The sequence below is a fragment of the Gopherus evgoodei genome, chromosome 2 (genome assembly GCF_007399415.2).
Source record: "Gopherus evgoodei ecotype Sinaloan lineage chromosome 2, rGopEvg1_v1.p, whole genome shotgun sequence".
NCBI classification, from domain to species: Eukaryota; Metazoa; Chordata; order Testudines; family Testudinidae; genus Gopherus; species Gopherus evgoodei.
The window spans coordinates 14176751-14200028 of record NC_044323.1 but is presented as its reverse complement, the minus strand read 5'-3'; the positions used below and the strand labels follow the sequence as shown (position 1 = coordinate 14200028).

At 47.3% G+C, this 23278-nt stretch overlaps 1 protein-coding gene across 15 annotated transcripts in view; it reads left to right on the top strand.

The window, feature by feature from the left end:
* The window catches only part of XYLB (xylulokinase), a 200056-nt gene that overhangs the window by 22003 nt on the left and 154775 nt on the right, over positions 1-23278 (top strand). For 8 of the 15 annotated variants that reach the window (XM_030550023.1, XM_030550024.1, XM_030550016.1 and 5 more), the window contains exon 1: positions 20812-20901. The exons of 1 other annotated variant lie outside the window; for it this stretch is intronic. In XM_030550023.1, coding sequence (XP_030405883.1) covers positions 20848-20901 — 54 coding nt within the window. In that variant the 5' untranslated portion in view covers positions 20812-20847. 6 more of the 15 variants (XM_030550019.1, XM_030550018.1, XM_030550032.1 and 3 more) reach the window with 6 other exon arrangements.

Genomic DNA, 23278 nt, shown 5'->3' with positions numbered 1-23278 from the left:
AGAGGTCCAGGTCTAGTCCCAGCAGCACTGCCTGGTGGTCGTTCTCTGTTATGTTACCTAATGGCTAGAGTCAGATGGCCATATTGTCCAATGGCAACAGTCAATGGCTGGCTCGCCTGGTGGCTAAAGTCAATAGTTGTGTTGTTCAGTGGTTGTATCACCCAGTGCTGAGAGTCAATGGCTTCCTTGCCTAGTGGCTAAATGGCTATATAACCCTAATGGTGAGAGTTGATGGCCACTTCACCCATTAGCGAGAGTCAATGGCCAGGAGTAGGGGAACCTAGGCTCTCCCTGCTCTACCAGGTCCTAACCCAGAGCCCAGTGAAACAATAATTCAAAATGTGTGGCCTAGGAGGCATGTGCCCCTACACCTGCTCTCTGGGCCACTTCCTACCCTGGCTTCTGTTCCTCTGTTGGTGTCACTGGTTCGCCTCTGGGTCCCTACTGGAGTCCTCTGTGTACAAGTTCCCAAGGGTTGTCCTCTTGCAGTCGCGTCTTGTCAACCTCTGTGACAAAAAGGCCTGGAGCAGCTTGGTGCCTTCAGCGGCTTTCTCGGCAGGAGCCTGCAACACAAAACTGCTTTCCTGCTCCGTCCAACCAGACTGAGCTGAGCTGCTCCTGTTTGATCTCAATCTGTTCTGCGAGCATGACAAGCAGGGGTGTCTGGGTGGGGCTTTCTGGACAGAGAGTTGCTTCTTAACCCTTTCTTCACCAGTGTGGGGTTTGTATACCACTTCACACACGCGATGTTGACAATTTGTGTTCCAGCTGTTATCCAGCTTTAATTTTTTGAATCTCAGTGTATACTGTGATTAAATAACTGTCTGACCCCCTATTGTCAGTTTCCCCCATAATTTCCCACATTTGTGAAAATTTAAATTGATAAATATAAAAAATGTTTAGAACCCATAATTTTGCTCAACTGGGAAAATTAAAATAAATAAAAATAGAAAAAATGCTTAAAAATAAACATCAATATTATCTCTCAAAAATTATATAAAAAAAATCAAATTCTGTCAAGCCTCATCATTCTCTAGGGATCCTCAGCACTCTTGTGACTTGCAGGCCATGCTCCCTGCCTAATCTGCCACACTGTCTATCTTACATTACCAAGAGAATAAAAAGACAAAACAGCTGCTGCTCAGGAGCTGTGGATCCTTCCTATAGGTAAGCTCCCCACTACGGACACTGGAAGAGAGCATATGATTCATAAGAGTTATCACATGGATCCCACCTTTGGTACACTAATTTGGTAATTTACCTCCAAGAATGACTGGTAGTTGATGCTTTGGAGGAAAGTGAGCTCCTCCTCCCATAATGCACTTGGCCAATTTTGGAATGCTGCTCTGAGTTGTGGGGGGAACCAGTGTCCTTCTCCACACCCTCAGGCTCTCTGTTTATACAATGAAGCATGAGATGTGATTGACCATATAGTTTTAGCTGGCATTAGATACAAACTTTATTAATGGTCATAAAAGTTAACCAACCCTTTCTTAAATCCAAACACCAGTATTTGACTCTGACCACCTGTGAACGTGTATCGCATAAATAATTGCCTTGTCAGCGTCCCTTGAAAGTTAGATTTAGGCTCTACTCTAACAGATGTGCATCTACCTATTAAATAAAAAGGCATTTAAAGTATATTATAGTCTATATGAGGCAATAAATTCTGGTAGCAATAACTTTACAGTCTAAATAGAAAAACATAAATAAGGAAGAGAAACAGAGGCACAGTGACTTGCTCAAAGTCAGACAGGTCCATAGCTGAACAGGGAATAGAACTCAACTTTCCTGACTTCCAGTCTTGTGTGCTATCCACTGGAACATGCCTCTCTAAAGTAAACTAATGACTAGGGGGTATGATTAGAACTCCAGAGGTAGGAATAGAGATTATTTTTGGAAACACTAATATGCAACTAGTGTGTGATCCATGAAACAAGTTACAGGTCTAACCTAGAGAAGTTAATACAGTAAATTGATTTAATTGCTTTTGATGTTCAGTAAACTGATACAATTAATCCTTTGAAATGGAACACCTGTAGCTTCTGTTCCCACCAAAGTTCAATATGAGCGAGTAACAATAGAAGGATCTGTTTTGTACTCATGCCTTACTTCTGTATTAATGGTAAAAAAATATATATTCTGTTTTCTCACTGACATATAGACACTACTGGAATTGCTTATCTTTGGTCAGAAAGGCAGGATACATGCTCCTTTCTGGCATTGTCACCATTTCTGCTTTATAAATCAGTAGCAGGTGACACTTCTGAGAGGAGAGCAGCTAATACCCTCCTTGTAGGTCTAATTCAGATAATTTCTTTAGATCCACTCCAGATTCCCATCATTGTGTGCTCCCTGAAACATGCAGGAGGTGGTACTATGGGAGTGATGTGGCTGGTTTATTTTTTTTTTTTTCATCTTAATGCTAGAAACTTACAGGTCCAGGGTTTAGCCCATATATTGCAAGAACCATCTTTTTGTTCTGTGTTTGTACAGCACCTAGCACAGGGATGGGCAAACTTTTTGGTTCAAGGGCCACATCTGGGTATGGAAATTGCATGGTGGGCCATGAATGCTCACAAAATTGGGGGTTGGGGTGCGGGTGGGGTGTGAGGGCTCTGGCTGGGGGTGCGGGCTCTGGGATGGAGCTGGGGATGAGGGGTTGAGGGTGCTTCGGGCTGGGACCGAGGGGTTCGAAGGGCAGGAAGGGGATCAGGGCTGGGGCAGGGGTGCAGGCTCTGGGTGGTGTTTACCTCAAGCAGCTCCCAGAAGCAGCAGCATGTCCCCCCTCCGGCTCCTACACAAAGGCACAGCCAGATGGCTCTGTGTGCTGCCCTGTCTGCAGGCGCCACCCCTGCAGCTCCCATTGGCTGTGGTTCTGGCCAATGAGAGCTGCAGGGGTGGCGCTTGGGGTGGGGGCAGCGTGCGGAGCTCCCTGGCTGCCCCATGCATAGGAGCCAGAGGGGGGACATGCCACTGTTTCCGGAAGCCGTGCAGAGTAGGGCAAGCCCCTGCCCCTGCCCCCTGGCAGTAGCTCGAGGGCCGGATTAAAATACCTGAAGGGTCGGATATGGCCCTGGGCTGTAGTTTGCCCACCCCGACCTAGCATAATGGAGTTCTGGTCCAAGATGGTGTGGTAATACAAGTAATAAATAATATTAATAACAAGCACAAAAACCATTTCTTTGCACTGGTATACATATCTTTGCACATACTGTAAGTTCTGAGACATTATTGCTTAGTAGAGTATCTGTGTGCAAGCTTGTCTCAATTAACAAACTGTCAAAGGGTCTGATCTGAGTGACTATTCGATTGTAGATCGAAATCTGAAATGTGATATTCTGTTTAAAGTCTGTTTTACATCACACGGCGGAAGCAATTTTTCATTTCCTGGAGGTAAAAAAAATTGTGGGGTGCTTCAAAATCCAATGGCAATGGCTTTTGCCAGAGTTAGACATTTACTTTCCTTGACCTTGTTTGCAAAGCCTCTCATCAGGAGGATCTATGTAATTTTATCTAGTAAAAATAATTTGCTGTCTAAAAATCCATTAATTGATTAAATTATTTTTTCTGGAAATCTCTGGGCAATAATTATTGTTGATTTAACAGAAGGGGAAAAACAACAGCATTCCTAATGGTTAATTATAACTGTGTGTGTCACCTGTATCATTATGTTTGTCTATAGATCTGGCACAAAATGATGTTTAGACTCAATGATATGGGTGATTGTACAGTGGTGTACGTGGTTATTTGCATTGTTTATATGGGTAGTGTTGGAAGTATACCCCACATAGCAGTGGGGTAGCCAGGCTTTAAGTGTAGGGGGAGCAAACATAAAAAAGGCGCCCTCCCTTGGCTCCTCCTCTGGCCACGCCCCCGACTCCTCCTGTTCCCCCCCCCCAGATTAACCCAGTGGCCAGCTCAGGACTCCTGCGGGCTTCCCGGGGGTGCGGATACCCCTCCACCCCCGGGAGAGTCTCTCCTGCCCAGCGCGCTCTGCAGGTGTCCCCTGCCAGGCTGTGCCGCCTGGCCCCTCCCATGGGGTCCTGTTCCCCCAACCCCAGACTCCAGGCTCCTGCACTGTGCCAGGGCCCCCCATCCAGACAGCATGGCCTGCGCCCCTGCCCTGCGGGTCCGGCCCAGCTCGGCCCCGGGGAGCCCCTTGCCCGGACCCCCCAGTGCAAGGCACTGGACCCCTGCTGCTCATCTTCCATCCTGCGCTGCCCCTTGTCCCTGGCCTGCTCCCGGCGTTAGGTGTGCTCCATGTGGGGCTCGCCAGCCAGGCAACCTTAAAGGCGCAGGGGCCCTTTTGCCTCCCCCCACCGCATTAGCAAGGGGCGGGAAGTGCTTGGCCACTGAGCCCTGAGCTGCCGCCGCAGAAGGTGGCTGCGACGATGTTGGGGCCGCGCTGAGCATGGGGCGTGATGGCCGAGGAGCCGGCCCCCTCGCTCCAGCTGCGCCTGCCGCCCTCCCATGGCTCCTCTGGCTGTGCTGTCGTCAGCGCCGACCCAGCAGGCGCTGCTTTTTGAAAACGTGCTGAGGGGAAGCAGCTGCTTCCCCTGAACCCTGCTAGCTATGCTACTTCCACATAGTCTGATTGGGGTACAGAGACAGGATCTAAATATCTTGCAATTTTTTAATTAGCATTATGATGCAAAATCAAGGTTATTATCATAATTCTCTGCCTTCCTATGATTTTCCTTTTTATACAACCTTGAAAGGTTAAAAGCAGACTATTACATCAAAAGATAAACACATGGTAGCGAACTTAAAGGTAAAACAAACAAAGAGAAGAAAGAAACAGGATCTCTACTATGGTCTGATTAATTGTACACATTTTGGGTTCCAGAAAATATTGGCACAGTCAATAGTAATTGCTTACTTCCTTTTTCATGAGATATTTGATAAGAGAATGCAGATTTCTGTGGCTTACAAATACATCTTTAACTCTGAGTCCTAGTTAAGGCATGCACGTTACTAGGGATTTAGCAATGGTTAGAACACAAGGCTGGCCTTCAGGACTCCTGATTCTATTTCAGCTGGCCCCACTTAGGGGCTCACCGTACCTGTGCTGCAAGTTTCCAGAATCTTCCAGTGGGGCCACTCATCCCTTCCCTCACCTCTTCTCATGAAGGATTTTGAGGATATGTAAGGGGAAGTGACCCCAACCATCCTTCAGTTCCTTCTAACTGTGAAGGTGTGACGGGATTCCCGGGGTACAACATGGAACTGGAACTGTAGGACCACTGTGCTCCCTTAACTCTTCAGCCTGGGTTGTCTCGCACAATACGGTGCCAATGACAAGCAGCAAAACCCCACTGGGTGCCTTGATCACTCAGCCATCAGCATGTGGAGCCCCACACCCAGCTAAATTGCATGAATGCTCCCCAAGCCTCTCATTTATCAGGCACAGAGAGGCACCAGGCAATCATCCTAGGCCTCAGCCTTTCATCCCAGAAATATACCATCTTACACTGCTCAAGACTCCCTTGGACAGTGCAAGCTTATTAATTAGTTTGCCACTTCTTCAAAGGAAAGTGAACAAACACCAGCTTTTGTAATCTGAGCTGAGATCCCACAAGCACTTCAACCAAAACTACACTGTTTTAGGTACAGTAACTCCTCCCTTAACATCGTCCTGCTTAATGTTATTACACTGCTAATCAATTAGAGAACATGCTCGTTTAAAGTTGCACAATGCTCCCTTACAATGTTGTTTGTTGGCCCCCTGCTTTGTCCACTGCTTGCAGGAAGAGCAGCCTGTTGGAGCTACCTGGCGGGGGCTTGGAACCAGCGTGGACTGGCAGTCCCCTTAAGTTCCCTGTGCGGCAGCCGCCCAGCAGGATATCAATTGCCAGGCAGTTCAGCTGTGCCTCCCCCCATTGCTGTGTGCTGCTGCTGCCCTCTGCCTTGGAGCTGCTCCTGGAAGCCTCCTGCTTGCTATGCAGAGTTGGGAGGAGAAGTAGGTGCTGATGTCAGGGTCTCCCCCTTCCCCCTTGCTCCTGTCCCTCCATCTCCACAGAGCAGTAAGGGGGACAGGACAGGGATCAGGACAGATGGAACTTGCTGGCAGCAGCTGCTGTCTCAACTTGCTGATCTACTTAAAAAGGCAATGTACTTAGAGTGGGTTCAGCATTCTTAAAGGGGTAATGTGCATCACACACTCACACCCACACCCCATGTGTCTCTGTCTGTCCCTCACACACACGGTGTGTGTCTGTGTCTCCCTCTCTCTCTGCCATGCTGTGTCTCCTCCCTCCATTCCTGCTGCCTTGTAGAGTGTGAGGCTACATTAACAACGTGTCAACCCTTGAGGGCTCAGCTGAGTGCTAGTTCATCATTTAGCAATAGGCACTCCCTGGGAAATATCCCATCCTCTTACTCCACAATCATCATTGCTGTGTACAGTATTAATAGTTTGTTTAAAACTTATACTGAGATGTATATAACCCCTCCTCACATTTACATTAAATCTTATGGGGAAGTTGGATTCGCTTAACATCGTTTTGCTTAAAGTAGCATTTTTAAGGAACGTAACTACAATGTTACGTGAGGAGTTAGTGTAAATAAAACATTTTATTAGCTATAGAAAGATTTTAAGTGATTATGGGTAGCAAGCATAGGTAACCAACTTTGATCTCTAAGAACTAAAAATAGAAACAGTCTGAATTCTAACTGTAACACACTAAACAAGTTTTGAATCAAGCAGTCTCACCTTAATAGATGTTGCAGGCAGTTCGGAGTTCTCAGTATTCAGATTGCACTTCCTTCCAGCCTAGGACCAATCTCTCTAGTTCAAAGTTTGTGTCTTCCAGGTGTTGGGGAGTGTGGGGAGAGGCCAAGTGAGAATATCACTTTTCGTCTTTTATACTTTTGTCCAGCTGCTAGAAAGATCCTTGCTGTGATGGGGCAGGGAGGGCGTGTTAGGCAATCCCCATTACATATATGCAGGGCCAGCTCCAGCATTTTTGCCACCCTAAGTGGCGAAAAAAACAAACCAAAAAACCCGCGATCGGCGGCACTTGGGCGGCAGCTTTACCACCGCTGCTTCTTCGGCGGCAATTTGGCGGCAGGTCCTTCCCTCCGAGATGGATTGAGGGACCCGCCACTGAATTGCTGCCGAAGACCCAGATGTGCTGCCCCTTTCCGTTAGCCGCCCCAAGTGCCTGCTTGCTGCGCTGGTGCCTGGAGCCGCCCCTGCATATATGCCCTCTCTAAGGAGCCTCTGGGAGAGTGGATTCTTCTTGATGGGCCATCAGTGCCTCTCTGCCCAGTGATGGCTACTCCTTTGTCCCTACTAAAAGGCCAGCTGTGGGCATCTCCCAACCGCACAACACATAGTACATATGATCTAACAGGATATTAACGTTCAGCAAATCAAGGCTTTTTAAAAGGCATGCATTATACAAAACATATCAATCATATGACAGCGGTGAATATGGGGATTCCAGGGTGCTACTTTGAGGTACAGAGTGCCACAGAAGGTAACAGTGGGCTCCAATCACGCAGTGCCCTCAATACTTCTCTCATTGGTTTTTCTTTTTCTCTGCCCTGCTCGCTGGGGGCTTCGTCTTAAAAAAACAACAAAATAAACAAACAAACCAACCAAAAAAAACAGTTAACCAGGCAGCTTTTCTTAATTAAGAGAAGAGAGGGAGGCCCATACAACACAGGCATCATCTGAACCTGCAAAGATGGGGGCTGCTTCACACCCCAATTGATGGGAGAGGCTCTTCAGGGCCTGATTCATTAAGAATGGCAGTGTCAACTCTGGAGCTCAACATGCAGGAACACTACTTCATACACCCCTGCTGATAGGGGAGGCTTTTCAGTCCCAGTCCAGTAATTCTGGCCACCTATCAGTCCAGCATCAACAGTGTAGACTATCTCATCATAGTGGCATAAGTGGCACTGTGACATTAGCCAGGGTACAATCTGAACCGATGAACAGTTGGGTCCCCTCAGTTCTCCAACCTGGGATGCCTTTATACTGCTTTGCTGTGGGAGCTACCACTCTAGGTCTGCTCACACACAGCTTCCAGCATGTAAATTATTCCCAGTTATACTGCAAGAATGCTATAGCCAGCCACCTTGAACTACACTGACACCAGCAACTTTCTAGTCATAGACTCCCTTAGCAGGGCCGTCCCTAGCTATTCTGGAGCCCTAAGCAGCCCCTCCCTGTGAGGGACGTGGGGGGCCCCACACCTCCATGAGGGGGAGGGGAGCTAGCCCCAGGCCTCCGCAAGGGGGGCAGGGATGGCTTGGGGAATGGGAGGGGACCACCCCCCAGCACTCACCAGTGGCGTGGCTGGGGCCAGATCTCTACACTTCCAGCGCCGGTGAGTGCAGGCCTGGCCCTGCTGCACTCCTCAAGGGAATGGGGGTGGGGCCGGGGTGGGGCTTGGGCTGAGCAAGGGTGGGAGCCCTGAGGAAGAGGCAGAGTAGGGGCTTGAGCAGCACACAGCTGTGTAGGGCACCCGGAAATTTGGTGCCCCAAATTTCCGGGTGCCCTACACAGCTGCGTACTTTGTGCATAGATAAGGATGGCCCTGTCCTTCAGAAATGTACATCTTGTACTGCCCAGCTCTCTCTTGGACAATGCAAGTTCATATAAAGTCTGTTATTTTATTACTAGAAAATATGCACAAATTTTGTTATTCCAAATGGAGTTCCCCAAACACTGGCTTTCCCTTTAAGCTTGGGACCAGTTTCCTCAGTTCAAGTCTTTCTCTTCCCAGTGTTATTGTTGCTTCCAGTGCAGGTGAGGGAAGGAGAAAGGTAAAAGCACGATGCCACTGTCCCCTATTTTATATCCGTAGTCCATGTGTCTGGAAAACACTAACCCAGATGTGTCCTGGTGGACTTTGGTTTGTCAAATAGTTGAGCAATCCTCCCTTGTGTTGCTTGTACATCCCTCTTACAGCATTGTAAATCCCTTGTTTACAAGTCCTCTACTGATTAATAGTTGCTTAATACTTTCCTGGGTCCAGGGAGTGGATTACCTCCTTTGTTGACCCTGGTGAACTAGCAGTAGAGACTATCAAACTTACAACATATTTTAGTGACAAAATCTCATAAATTTATACCAGGGATGAAAGTAATTTAAAGGACTTACCGGTACGCAGGGCAGCTGGGATCCTGGGTAAGGTGAGAGGGAAGCTCTGGGCCCCCCGAAGGAGCAGGCTCTCAGGCAGAAGGGGCAGGGCTGGGGCCAGACTCCCCCAGCCCCCTTCAGTGTTGCCTGAACCACATTGTCCGGGGCTCTGATGGGCTCTGAGCCCCGGGCCCTTTTAAATTGCCGGGCCCCGGGGCAGCTGCCCCTTTTTTCCCCCTCCGTCAGCTGGTACGGTCCTTAAAGTGCTGCTGCAGCAGCATTTTAAGGTCGGCTGGGTACCTGCCTGTACTGGTGGCCACTTTCTTATCGGTACACTGTACTGGCCTGTACTGGCTTACTTTCACCTCTGCTTCATACACACTTATGATATACATATTTGGACAGAACAGTGGGTTTCAGCAGATCATGACTTTTCATATGATATCTTACATGGCATGTTTTGTATGAAATATATCATAAGTATATGACGGGGTAAATATTAGGGTGTGTGTCCAGGGTGCTGCTTTGAAGTACAGCATGCCACAGTGTCCATACTCTTCACCCACCTACCCCACATCTTTGGAATCTTAGCCCTGGTCTACACTATGAGTTTAGGTCGAATTTAGCAGTGTTAGTTTGATTTAACCCTGCACCCGTCCACATGACAAAGCCATTTTTGTCAACTAAAAGGGCTCTTAAAATTGATTTTGGTACTCCTCCCCGACAAGGGGATTAGCGCTGAAATTGACCTTGCTGAGTCAAATTTGGGGTAGCCTGGCCAGTCATGAAACTGTTTTTCAAAGCTTCTCTGATGCACAAAACGCCCTGGTGTACTCTTCTAACTGCCCTGGTGTCTGGCTGCGCGTAATCAGTGGCCAGACGATTTGCCTCGACCTCCCACCCCGCCATAAACATCTCCCCCTTACTCTCACAGATATTGGGGAGCACACAGCAAGGAATAATAACAATGGGAACATTTGTTTTGCTGAGGTCTAACTGAGTCAGTAAACTGTGCCAGCGTGCTTTTAAACGTCCAAAGGCACATTCTACCACCATTTTGCACTTGCTCAGCCTATAGTTGAATAGCTCCTGACTACTGTCCAGGCTGCCTGTGTATGGCTTCATAAGCCATGGCATTAAGGGGTAGGCTGGGTCCCCAAGGATCACTATAGGCATTTCAACATCCCCAATGGTTATTTTCTGGTCTGGAAAGTAAGTCCCTTGCTGCAGCCGTTCACACAGACCAGAGTTTCTAAAGATGCGAGTGTCATGTACCTCTCCCGACTATCCCACATTGATGTTGGTGAAACATCCCTCGTGATCCGCCAGTGCTTGCAGCACCATTGAAAGTACCCCTTGTGTTTATGTACTGGCTGCCTTGATGCTCTGGTCCCAAAATAGGGATATATGTTCCATCTATCACCCCACCACAGTTAGGGAATCCCGTTGCAGCAAAGCCATTCACTATGACATGCACATTTCCCAGAGTCACGACCTTTGATAGCAGCAGCTCAGTGATTGCGTTGGCTACTTGGATCACAGCAGTCCCCACAGTAGATTTGCTCACTCCAAATTGATGCCCAGCTGACTGTTAGCTGTCTGGCACTGCACGTTTCCAGAAGGCTATCGCCACTTGCTTGTGAACTCTGAGGGGTGCTCTCATCTTGGTATTCTTGCGCTTCAGGGCAGAGGAAAGCAAGTCACAAAGTTCCAAGAAAGTGCCCTTATGCATGCAGAAGTTTTGCAGCCACTGGGAATCATCCCAGACGGGCAACACTATGCAATCCCACCAGTCTGTGCTTGTTTCCCGGGCCCAGAATCGGCATTCCATGGCATGAACCTGCCCCACTACCACCATAATGTCCAAATTGCCAGAGCCTGTGCTTTGAGAGAAGTCTGTGTCCATGTCCTCATCACTCTCATCACCACGCAGCCGTTGCCTCCTCGCCTGCTTTTGCAGGTTCTGGTGCTGCATACACTGCAGGATAATGTGTGTGGTGTTTGCAGTGCTCACAACTACCGTGGTGATCTGAGGAAGCTCCATGCTTGCCGTGGTATGGCGTCTGCGGAAAAAAGGCGCAAAACGATTCTCAGCCATTGCTCTCACTGTGGGAGGGGGGCCTGACGACATGTATCCAGAACCACCCGTGACAATGTTTTTGCCCCATAAGGCATTGGGAGCTCAACCCAGAATTCCAGTGGGTGGCAGAGACTGCGGGAACTGTGGGATAGCTACCACAGTGCAACACTCCAAAAGTTGACACTAGCCTCGGTACTGTAGATGCACTCCACCGACTTAGTGCGCTTAGTGGGGACACACACAATCGACTGTATCAAATTGATTTCTAAAAAATCATCTTCTATTAAATCAACCTAATTTCGTAGTGTAGACATTCCCTTAGTTTAGGAATTCCTAAGCTAGTGAAAGGAACTGAAAGGGGGTTGGGCCGTTCTCCATTTTATATGCTTACATCTTCCATGAGAGGAGGGGGCAGAGAGGAGTAAATGGCTCCACTTGACATGACTCACGAGAAGATTCTGGAAACCTGCCGTTCATGGGAGCCTTAGTCCCAAAAGTATGAATATGCAGAGGTTCATCGTGAACTCCAGTTACTGGCAAGTAGTTTTCATTTCTATGCCTGTTACTGCTACTCACCCATCATGCTACACTAGATATTTTCCATAAACATTTTCCAACCTACCAATGGAAACAGTGATAGGAATGCCAGTGCAGAGCAGGTCTAATGCTCAGACCTAGATGACATAAGGGTTAAAATTCTTCCAGTCAATAGCAGTCTGTGTTCACTAGCACTTCCACCATTTTTATCACCTGTCACAGGAATCTTATGCAAAAAATTCCAGTGTAGGGAAAGTCCATATGAATCTGGGCAAGCCATGTAAATTATCTGCCTCAGTTTCCCCATCTGCAAAATAGCAAAGATAACACATACTGCTCAGAGATGCTGAGTTTAATGTATTGTTTGTAAAATGCTTTGAGATCCTTGCATGAAATGTGTTATGGAAGTGCAAAGTTGTGCTATTATCCACATCAGATGGTTGTTTGAATAAGAATGAGTTTGTCTTTGATAGCTTTTAATCAATACAAATACATTTATCTTCAAGTGGAGTTTGATAAAATTCAAGTGTAGCGTGAGAGATCTGGTTAATCTGTTGTTAACAATAGTTAAGAGTCTATTTTTATCTAGGTCATAGCATTATGTTGCTGAGCTATTTTCCTCTGAGCATAAGGACACAAATTATGTCAGTTTTCACTACAAGGACAAAGGTGTCAGCCTTAAAAAAAGTTATTGTCTGAAACCAGTTAGGGCACCCTTCTCCCAAGATCTTGTTAAATGCTAAGGTGTCGATAATGGGTAAAGTCAATACGGAGAGAGAAAGTGCCTGTGGAGGTGTTTCAAAAAAAACTCTTAAAAGGGTTGGAAAAATTCACCAGTCTCAAATACCTATCCTTCCTTTCCCTTTTGCACAGAAACCTCATGAGGAATTTGCACAGGACTTCATATAAAAGTGTTGGAATTTATAAAATCAAGGGTTAAAAAAAGAATTTAATGGAGTCCTAGTCTATGTCTAGGCCTCTTAAGTGCTACAGTAATACACATTATAATAATAAATAATAATTTATAAAAAACATCAACAGCAGTTCTTGTATCATTTCTGCTACCATTGACCCTTTTGCCCATGGATTAAACTAATATGGTTAAAATGAGAAAAAAATGTTTTGACAAAAAGCTAAATGGCTACTTAGTTGCATGCTCTTAATTATATAGCCATCTGTGTGTATTTCAATGTGTTAATCGTTAAACCCCTATTTTTTTGTAATAAAAAAGATAGGGAATATAACACACTAGGGTCCCAATTCAACTTCCACTGAAGTCAATAGAAAATTTCTCATTGACTTAAATGGGAGTTGGGTGAGACCCTCTGGGATTGTTTCTGTGTTTGCATAAGCTAACTTTCCACTCTTTTTGTTCTATTGACTTCAGCTGGGTTACTCAACAACAGTGTGGTCATCAGCACTAGTTTGGTTTTGGCAGCTTTTTGATACGGACATATTATGAGGATGAAAAACCAATAGTCTATGAAGTATATTTACCACGGACTGCTATTACAAGGCCAGCAATTACAGTGTCACAAAAAGCTTTTGTGGTGTAAAAGTATCATCAATGATTGACACACACTGAATATCTGGCCAGACTACCTTAATGACCTAGCTAGACATTGATCATGGTGATGCTCAGTCTGCAAGGATGATATGTCTTTTTGGGATTTGCCATGATGATTATAATGATGATTGAGGAAAGGTGCACATATATTTAAATGTAGTCCCATTTTTATTTATTTTTATTTTTTTTAAAGGCAATTCTGCAGCTCTTCCTTAATATATGTTACTATGGTACTTTGGACAATGCTTCACATATCAGTGTTTGGTTAAACATTAACTGTTACATACACTAGACAGAAAGTGAATAACCTTCATAGACTCATTCTTTGAAAAAATTTCCAGTAGGTAGATCTTCTGCTTAAATTGAGATTTTTAAGTGACATAATATTAGTATTGTGTTACTCAGAGCATAACATTGTAAACATCTCCTACTTAATTAGCAGCGCTGCACATGACTGCTGGCCATTTGGCAAGTAGCAAAGAATTTATCTGATCCAGCCAAGTACATTTAGTACCTTTTTGCAGAGAACAAGTAAAAGACCCATTACATTTTTTCTTTGGAAATGGACAACTATACTAACTTTCAGACTCTCAATTAGGGCTCAATTCTGTGAGGTTCTGAATGCCCTCATCTGCCATTAAGCCAAATCCTCAGTTAGTGTAAAAACTGAAGTCAATGTAGCTACACTGATTTACACTGACACAGCAAGGCTGAAGTCAATGTAGCTACACTGATTTACACCAGTGGAGGATCATTCTAACCCATTTATTCTCCAGTGGATGGTGGGTGTGTTCAGCACATCACAGGAGACAGCAAACACCCTGCAGGATTAGGCCCTAAAATAGTGAAAAATGTATGCCCATTAATGGCAGTATATAATGCTTACTATATGGTCAAAAAGGCAGAGGTGACAGCACACAAGCAGCACCATATCTTGGCTAATTAATTGTGAGTGGCATTGGTGTTATCTTCAAAGCAGGACAGATTATCTGGTATAGGGAAGCATTACTGAAATAGAAGATGACAAAAATACATGCAAAAGTGTTACAGAAAATAGAGCCATGATGCAACTCACTTTTCCATGGAGAGGTGAAGTTGTTAAGTATGGATCTTAAAAACAAATCATGATTATATCTGTGGGGAAAAAAGCAACTGCATTCATTTTTTGGCAGGTTTAGGATGCTCTGATGATACAGAAGTATATTTGCAGTGTTGTTGTAACCATGTAGGACCAACCTCTGTAAGTGAAAGAGACAAGCTCTGTGTAAGCTTGAAAGCTTCTCTTTCACCAACAGAAGCTGGTCCAATAAAAGATATTACCTCACCCACTTTGTCTCTCTAATATAGAAGTACAGCATTTGAGCTTGGACCACTGATACTTCTTTTTTAAAACGGAATTTGTCTGATTCCCTTTTCACTTGACCCATATAAGTCAGAAGTAACTTTTACAAAGTCAGTGAAGTTACTGCTTTGGGGTAAAACTGGTGTGAAATCAGAATTGGATCTTCAGAGTCTGAAGTGAGGCAGAGAACCAAATAAGAGCCAATCCTATTTCTGTGATATTGGAGATTGCAAGTAGGAAATGTGCAATATAATCTGAGTTCAGCATGTTTAGGCTGACTAGTTTGCACTCAAATAGTGGATGAATCTTTTCATTAGTAGATCTCAAAGTCCTTTAAAAGAAGGATGTTTACTGATGGGGAAAATAATTAATTTATCATTTCTAAATTATCCCTAACAGATGGAAGTCAAGTGTAACTGTGAATATTTTCACTGATGACAACTCCACCACTTTCCATGCTTGCTTGCTCCATTACTTAACTACCTTTATAGGATCAAATTCAGGGATTGCATGGTTTATGAGGTTGCCAGCATAAGCCCTAGCAAAAGGCCCGCAAAAAGAAAAGCAGCAAAGAATCCTGTGGCACCTTATAGACTAACAGACGTATTGGAGCATGAGCTTTCGTGGGTGAATACCCACTTCGTCGGATGCATGCATTCACCCACGAAAGCTCATGCTCCAATACGTCTGTTAGTCTATAAGGTGCCACTGGACTCTTTCCTGCTTTTACAGATCCAGACTAACATGGTTACCCCTGATACAAAAAGAAGACTTTGCCAAGGGAATGCACTGACAGCTCGTGTACTCCAACAATGGGGCATTGCTTTCTGGAAAGCATTTGTGTTCACGGTAGCTAGGAGATGCCCTAATTCAGCAAAGCCCTTGACCTTTGGTAGCCTTCTCTGGTGAAGCTTCAGTGGAGCCCTAGATATAAACTAAAGGCTTCACCACCCCAGAGCAGCAGCAGTAACATTGTGAACTGTCCTTTAGGGCAAATTCCCCTCTCACTCAACAGGGCTTGGTAGAACAAGGCTGCATGAATCTCCTGTTTCAGTACTGGTGAATCTGGTCCATATAACCGTTAATACTCCCTACAGCAGCTTCATTCCATTACCTTTTATCCTGACCTTGTTGTCAAAAGAATGTAAGCAGGGTCTGAATGAACTCTCCCCTGACATCTAGTGATGAGCTGGAGGAGAAGACTTCAGGAACCGACCCCATATGCATAAGACATGTCTAGTTGCACAACATGATGGAGCTGCTTTGCCCAAATGATCACTTTTGACTGGTGTTGGATTGCAAGTCACTGTTATTGGGGGGCAGGGGTAATAAAGTGTTACCCTTGTGTGAATAATGGGCAGCAGAATGGTGTTTGTCATGCCTGGTCATGAGGGACTCACTCTCAACTGAATTGCACTCCCTAGGCTGAGGGCAGGCGTGCCAAAGGCCAAGGGAGATGAGAGAGGGTTGGGATAGATGTTTTTACCTGGTGATGTGGGCTCTGCCTAAGGGTCCTAAACATCATTTGATCCTCCCTCTCTCCAGCGTGCAATGAAAGAGCTTATTAAGACTCAATTGAGAGTGGTTTGGTGCAGATCAATAGAGCTAAAATCACTGACAATTAAGTCTAAGCATTAGACCTGCCATGGGACAGTATCTCTAATTAAAGAGACTTCTCAGCCTGTGCTAGCTGTTAGGCTCCTCCACTAACAGCTGTGTTAAGTGGTGGGACCTCAAGACATCCTTGAGCAGACAGCAGTGGAGTGGTGAGTGGATGGCATAGTACAAGAGATTTTTCAACTGCTCTGGTCTGTGCAAGGAATAAGAGTGCTTCACTGCCACCACTAGCTGAACCAGGGAGAGATTGAAATTAAACTTGTTTAAAATAATAAAAAAATAGAGTGGTGACAGTGAATCATAGTGTGAGGGTATACTTAGATATTGATAGTATATAATTATAGGGGTTAATTATTAATATAGATGATTTTAGATGCTTATGGCTACCAATAACAAGATGGTGGTGGCAAATGGAGTCAGAGAAATCCAAAATGGAGGTCTGGGAGAGATTTGGCCAATAGTAAGCAGGCTGAGGTGAAATGAGGTCATTCCAAAACCCTGAAGGGAGGTGTCAGTGAAGCATAACACAGGTTAAGGGGGGAGGGATAGCTCAGTGGTTTGAGCATGCCTCTGCTAAACCCAGGGTTGTAAGTTCAGTCCTTAAAGGGGCAAAAATTAGTACTTGGTCCTGCTAATGAAGACAGGGGGCTAGACTCCATGACCCTTCAAGGTCCCTTCCAGTTCTAGGAGATAGGATATCTCCATTAATTAATTTATTTTTATTTAGGTGTTCAGTCAGGCTCCTAAGTAGGGTGACCATAAGCAAATGTGAAAAACCGGGATGGGAGTCGGGGGTAACAGGAGCCTATAAGACCCAAAAAGACCCAAAAATCAGGACTGTCTCTATAAAATCAGAACATCTGGTCACCCTACTCCTAAGGCACAGGTCTTCAATCAGATCCAACTTTGATCGACAGAGGGCTTAAACCTGATTGGTGGGAATGCTCAGGATTATAAAAATAATCAGAATATGCCAAAATCTGTATATAAGGCAGAGAGCTGACTGGCTTTAGTCCAGTGGTGGGCAGCCTGCAGACTATGGGCTGCATGCAGCCCATCAAGGTAATCCACTGGTGGTCTGCAAGATAGTGTTTACATTGACCATCTGCAGGCACAGCTGCCCGCAGCTCCCAGTGGCCATGGTTCACCATTCCTGGCCAATGGTAGCTGAGGGAAGCGGTGCGGGCTGCAGAGGTGCTGGCCACTGTTTCCTGCAGCTCCCATTGGCTGGGAACAGTGAATTGTGGCCACTAGGAGCTGTGGGTGGTAGTGCTTGTGGACTGTCAGTGTAAACACTGTCTCGTGGCCTGCCAGTGGATTGGCAGACACAGGTTGCCCACTACCACTTTAGTCAGTCCTGGTGCGAGTGAAAAATGCTGGAGTGAGAGGGAGCGGAAGCAGGAGAGAAGAAAACATCTAAAAGAGCAAAATCACTAAAGAAGAAAGGAACAGAACAATGGGCAGCAGAATATAAACAAAACAGAACGACCTTTTCAGAGGAAAAGAAGACTATGGGAAAAGTAAGCACAGTGATTTTGATAATGAATTGAATGAATGGGTGTGTTTGAGATAATAAAGTTGGATGTCTGTGTATGTTTGTTATTATGTTTTTAAATATTTCAAATAAGTAACTTGTTGCCAGCATTCTATGTCTGACTGGCCACTGCATATAGAATGTAACCACTGAAAATATATATGTAACCACTGAAAATAATATCATAATGTTAAATACTTTAACATGTATCTGCCAGTAGTTTGTTATCTTATATGTGTCTTATAAACTGTAAGAACTTATTTTTTGTTCTAAATATATACTTTAGAATAGATTTACTGTATTAGGACATGTGTTAAATAAAAGTTATTTTTGTTTTCAAAGAATTTCTGCCTGTCAGTCCTTTGAGCGGAGGGTTGTATCCATGTCCTCCCGGGGTAAACATAATTAATCTGTTCTGGGGAGTTTTCCATAGGTTGGAGGGAAACTCCTTTGTGAAATCCTGCCAATTCCTCTAGGGCGAGCCACCCCCTTTCATCTACCAAAACCAGACAAATTACTGATATAGGCAGGCTGTTGTGGGGGGAACCTTGAGTCTGATTTTAGAGGTAACAGGCAGGGCAGCAAACGGAGCAAACAAAGCAAGCTGCCAAATGGCTGGTGGAGCGAGCAGCCAAATAGAGGAGCAGCAAGATGCCTTACAACATCCTGCCCACCCCCCCAGGTGAACTCACATGACTCTACCTCTGAACTCTTTGTCTTCATTGACCAAGGACAACAATTATGAGTGGGGTGATGTAGACGGAGAGAGGGCAGGGGTGCCATTTGCAGGGGACTGGAGTCCCCCCTGAATTTCATACAGGAGAAGTGCGAGCTCCCACGTGCCATGTGGAATTCCTCGGGCGGAGTTTAGCAGGAGGCATTGTTTTAGAGATAACACAGGGGACTTAGGAAAAAATACAGCCAAGCCCTCAGAGCCAAGGTTACATTCAGAAGAGGGGGAGACTTGGGGGTGTAGGTGAAAAGAAGGGGCCAAAACCAAAGGAAGGGATAGCAGTGGTACAGAAACGTTCCCACTCTCTACCTGTGGTACTTACCAGGCTGTAGTAGGCAGCTCCGCCACAACGCCGTCCGGGACCGCCTAGCGAAGGCCATCAACCCACATCTGGGAGAGATCGCCGTCAACCGCACTGTCCCCGGCACCGACAGCCCGCTGCGCCCAGACATCATCGTCACGGACGAGTATCGGAAAAAGATCATCCTTGTCGACATGACAATCCCATTCGAGAATAGGACCCCGGACTTCCATGAGTTATACACTGATGCTCTGATCGTCGGGGCCCTGGGCGCCTGGGACCCCTGTGACGAGCATGTACTGAGGACCTGCGGGGTAGGCCATCACTACGCGTGGCTCATGCAACGTCTAATAGTCTTGGACACAGGACATTTATACAGAGCACATCACTGGCCACCGCCGATACCGAGAGTGAGCCGGCGTGACTTTGCGCACCCACAATGAGGAAGAGACCTGAAGACTTCCTCTGTTGGACCTTATCCCCTGAACCCACTGAACCGAACTGAACTCCACCATATGAGGGTCATCCTATCCTCATTACTCAGCCCACTTATTTATACCTATGATTACCTGTAATTCCTGTATGAACGATGTACCCTCACTGCTTGCTGACTGTACCTTGATTCATCCACCTTAAACCCCCGCATTGGGGATGCTGCAGGCTGTATGTGTTATGCGCTATCCAATGTCAAAATCCTAACATCCCCCTATACTCTGTATGGTACCCCCGATGACTATTAATTGAATTTTCAATGCTCTGTATCATTTATTTTTAAACATTTTCTAATAAAATTTTAATTCTGAGCATCTCACAGGGTCTAACCTATTTTTCTTCACAGCCCCTCTGAAGTAAAGCAGGGCTGTTATCCCCGTTTGTAAAGATGGGGCACTGAGACGGACTAAAGGCCAGATTTTCAAAAGTATTTAGGCACGTAGTAGGATTTTCAAAAGTGCCTCAAAGGTTAGGTGCTTTGTAAAGCCCACTAGACACCTAAGGCAGCCCCCCCCATCAGTGTCACACGCTGAGGGTGCATTAGTGCAGCCCCCGCCCCGTCACACACTGAGGGGTCATTGAGGCAAGTCTCCCCCGTCAATGTCACATGCTGAGGGGCTGTTAGGGCAGTTCCCCCCGTCAGTGTCACACATGCTGACCATCCATGAGGGCAGTTCCCCCCGCCCCCCAGTGTCACACACTGAGGGGTCATTGAGGCAGGTTCTCCCCCCCGTCAGTGCCAAATGCTGAGGGGTCGTTAGGGCAGGTCCCTCCCGGCCCCCCCCCCGCAGTGAAACACACTGAGGGGTCATTGAGGCAGGTTCTCCCCCCCGTCAGTGCCAAATGCTGAGGGGTCCTTAGGGCAGGTCCCTCCCGGCCCCCCCCCCCAGTGACACACACTGAGGGGTCATTGAGGCAGGTTCTCCCCCCCCCCCGTCAGTGCCAAATGCTGAGGGGTCGTTAGGGCAGGTCCCTCCCGCCCCCCTCCGTGACACACACTGAGGGGTCATTGAGGCAGGTTCTCCCCCCCCCCACCCGTCAGTGCCAAATGCTGAGGGGTCGTTAGGGCAGGTCCCTCCCGGCCCCCCCCCCCCGTGACACACACTGAGGGGGTCATTGAGGCAGGTTCTCCCCCCCCCCCCCGTCAGTGCCAAATGCTGAGGGGTCGTTAGGGCAGGTCCCTCCCGCCCGCAGTGACACACACTGAGGGGTCATTGAGGCAGGTTCTCCCCCCCCTCCCGCAGTGTCACAGGCTGAGGGGTCATTGAGGCAGGTCCAAATGTGGAGGGGTCGTTAGGGCAGGTCCCTCCCCCGCTCAGTGTCACACGCTAAGCGGCCGTTAGGACGGTTCCGCCCCGCGCCTGTGAGGGGCCGGGCTCTGCCTGGGGGGTTCGGGCAGTTCCCCAGCTGAGGGGCCGGGCCGGGCCGGGCCGGGCCGGGCCGAGGGAGGTTGGCTGCCGATTAGCGCGGCCTCTTCGCCTGGCGGCGGGGCAGCCCGCGCGCAGCTAGGGGCCGCCCTCCAGCGCGCAGCCCGGTGCTGCTGCACCATGGCCGCCTCCGCAGCGCCCTGCTACTTGGGATGGGACTTCAGCACGCAGCAGGTACACGGGCGGTTGGCGGCTCCGCTCCCCCGCGGGGAGCAACCAGGCCCGAGCCCCGGCGGCTGAACAGGGAGGAGCTGCGGGTGTGCACAACCCACTTCGGTAGTGAGAGGAAGAGGCTGAGCCCAGCCCCCGGTTTCCGCCCCATTCCCAGTCACCGCACGGAGCAGCCGCTCGGGAGGGCGCCGGGGCGGCTGGCAGAGCCTGGGGGAGTCCCCAGTCAGTGTAATACCCCCTCTCCCCGGCCCTCTGCGTGTGGGGAGGGGGGTTAGTCCAGGAGCAGGGGCCATGCTGTAGATGGGGCCCATCTATGAGCCGGTGGGGGTGGGGTCTTTGGCATCGCATGGGGCTTCAGCCTCAACAGTCTGACTAACGTGGTCGCCCACTGGGCTAGGAGGTGGGCCCTGCTGGCGAGTGGAAAAAGCCCCCGCTGCTGTAATAGTAGTAGGATAAGAGATGTGGGTGGAGGCAGGTGAGGAGGGGGTGACACAGACCACGTGCTTGGGCAAAGTGCAGAGTTCATAGCTGAACTGCTGCAAGGTTTGGGGGGGTTTGGAGACAGGATTTTGATTTGGGCCATGGGGGCTGGGCGTGGGGCAGGCACAAAGTTTGGCTTGATGTCCACCTTTTTTGCAATGCTTTTGGTAGATGACTTTGGCTCTTGTATCCAATGCTTCCAGGCTAGGCGCCTATGAAACCCGGTGCTTCAGTGGTTTTCTCATCTGTATTTTTCTTGCTTTGTTGTTAGCAATATATTTTTGATAATAAGCAAAATATTGTCACCAATATGTAGTAACAGTAACTAAATAGAAACTACTGATCTCTACTGCACGACAGTAGAAATCCTGACTGAGTTCTTGGCTCACTGAGTTCCTGGAATTACAAATCAAAGGTCAATAGTACTAATGTCCAAATTTGGCCCACTGATTCTATATTATTCTGTCCCCCTTCAAACTGAAGAGAGGGAAATAAAGGGAAGATGAGGTAGAAACTACTAGTTAAATTTCTGTCTGGTCACAGGTGTTTTATGTCTCCTGTGCTTTATTTAATATGTACAGCAACATGCATACACACTTGAAAGTTGTGCACTTCCGCTTCTGTAGGCTGAGCTCATTGCATACACTAGAGGCTCCTTCTATTCCTCCATTCTCTCTGTCCCCCAAACTCTCCGTGTGTCACCTTTCTATGCCCTTCTATTACTCCCACCACTTCCTCCCTCGTGACAGAGGTTGTGTCCCCCTCAGGTACCCCTCCACCATGGTAGTGGTTCCTTGTGTTCCCCCCATTATTTGTTTCTCTTATTTCTGTTAGAATCCAGGCTACAGATAGTTTCCCCATGCAGAAAATTAAGCTTCTGCCTTTGATATGTGTAGGCAGCAGTAGGTGATGGCAGAGAACTTTCTCTTCCTTAGCACTAAGCAGTCTGGGGAGCCTGCATGCCATCCTCAGTGGCAAACCCTCCTCCACAACCAAGCTCCCGTGGATACTTTGGGGGCTGGAGTCAGAGGCCACCAGAGTGAACCCCAAGGATGATGTGCTGGAGGAGGAAATGGAGGAGGAGAAGGATGGGGGACAGGTGACAGATCCAATAGCATGGCAAGCCAGGACTTCTTTTTGACTCCTGAGCAGTCTAGCCACTCTCAGCACTCCAGCTATGGTGAGTCTGATGCAGGAGAGGGAACCTCTGGTAAGTACTCATTTTGCTTCAATATTGCATGGACACATATCTTCATGTACTACTTTTTTAGTCAAGCTGGAAGAGGTAGTGAAATAATCAATACAAGTACAGTTGCTATCTGCTTCTCATTCCTCTGTACAGCTAGGCAGAGCGGGCCCTGCAGAACTGTTTGTTTATGCACATTGGGATGTCCCATGAATCCTCCACAAAGATCTCTAGGAAACTTTCCTGGAGGTAATCTGCAATCCTTTGGCAACGGTACCTTGGGAGGGCTGCCTTGTGGAGCTTGGTTGTGGAGGAGGGTTTGCCACTGAGGATGACATTCAGTTCCTTGTAGAAGTGGCATGTCTGCAGCTCCACACCAGAATGACTGTTTGCCTCCCTTGCCTTCTGGTATGCATGCTTCAGCTCTTTGGCACTGCTGCATATCCTTATTGTAGTTCTTCTCCTTCATGCCTCGAGCGATCTGGCATAGATGTCAAAGCTCCTGTAGTTGGAGCAGAGCTGTAACTGCACAGCCTCCTCTCCTCACAGACCCTGGAGATCCACCACCTCCAGCATACTCCAGGCAGAAGCATGTTTGCTGCATGGAGTCAGCACAGTCCACTGGGCAGTAGCTATGTTAGCTCTTCACCCTGAGTAAACAGGAAGAGCAATTTCAAAACTTCCCAGGTCTTTAAAAGAGGAGGGGTGCGTAGT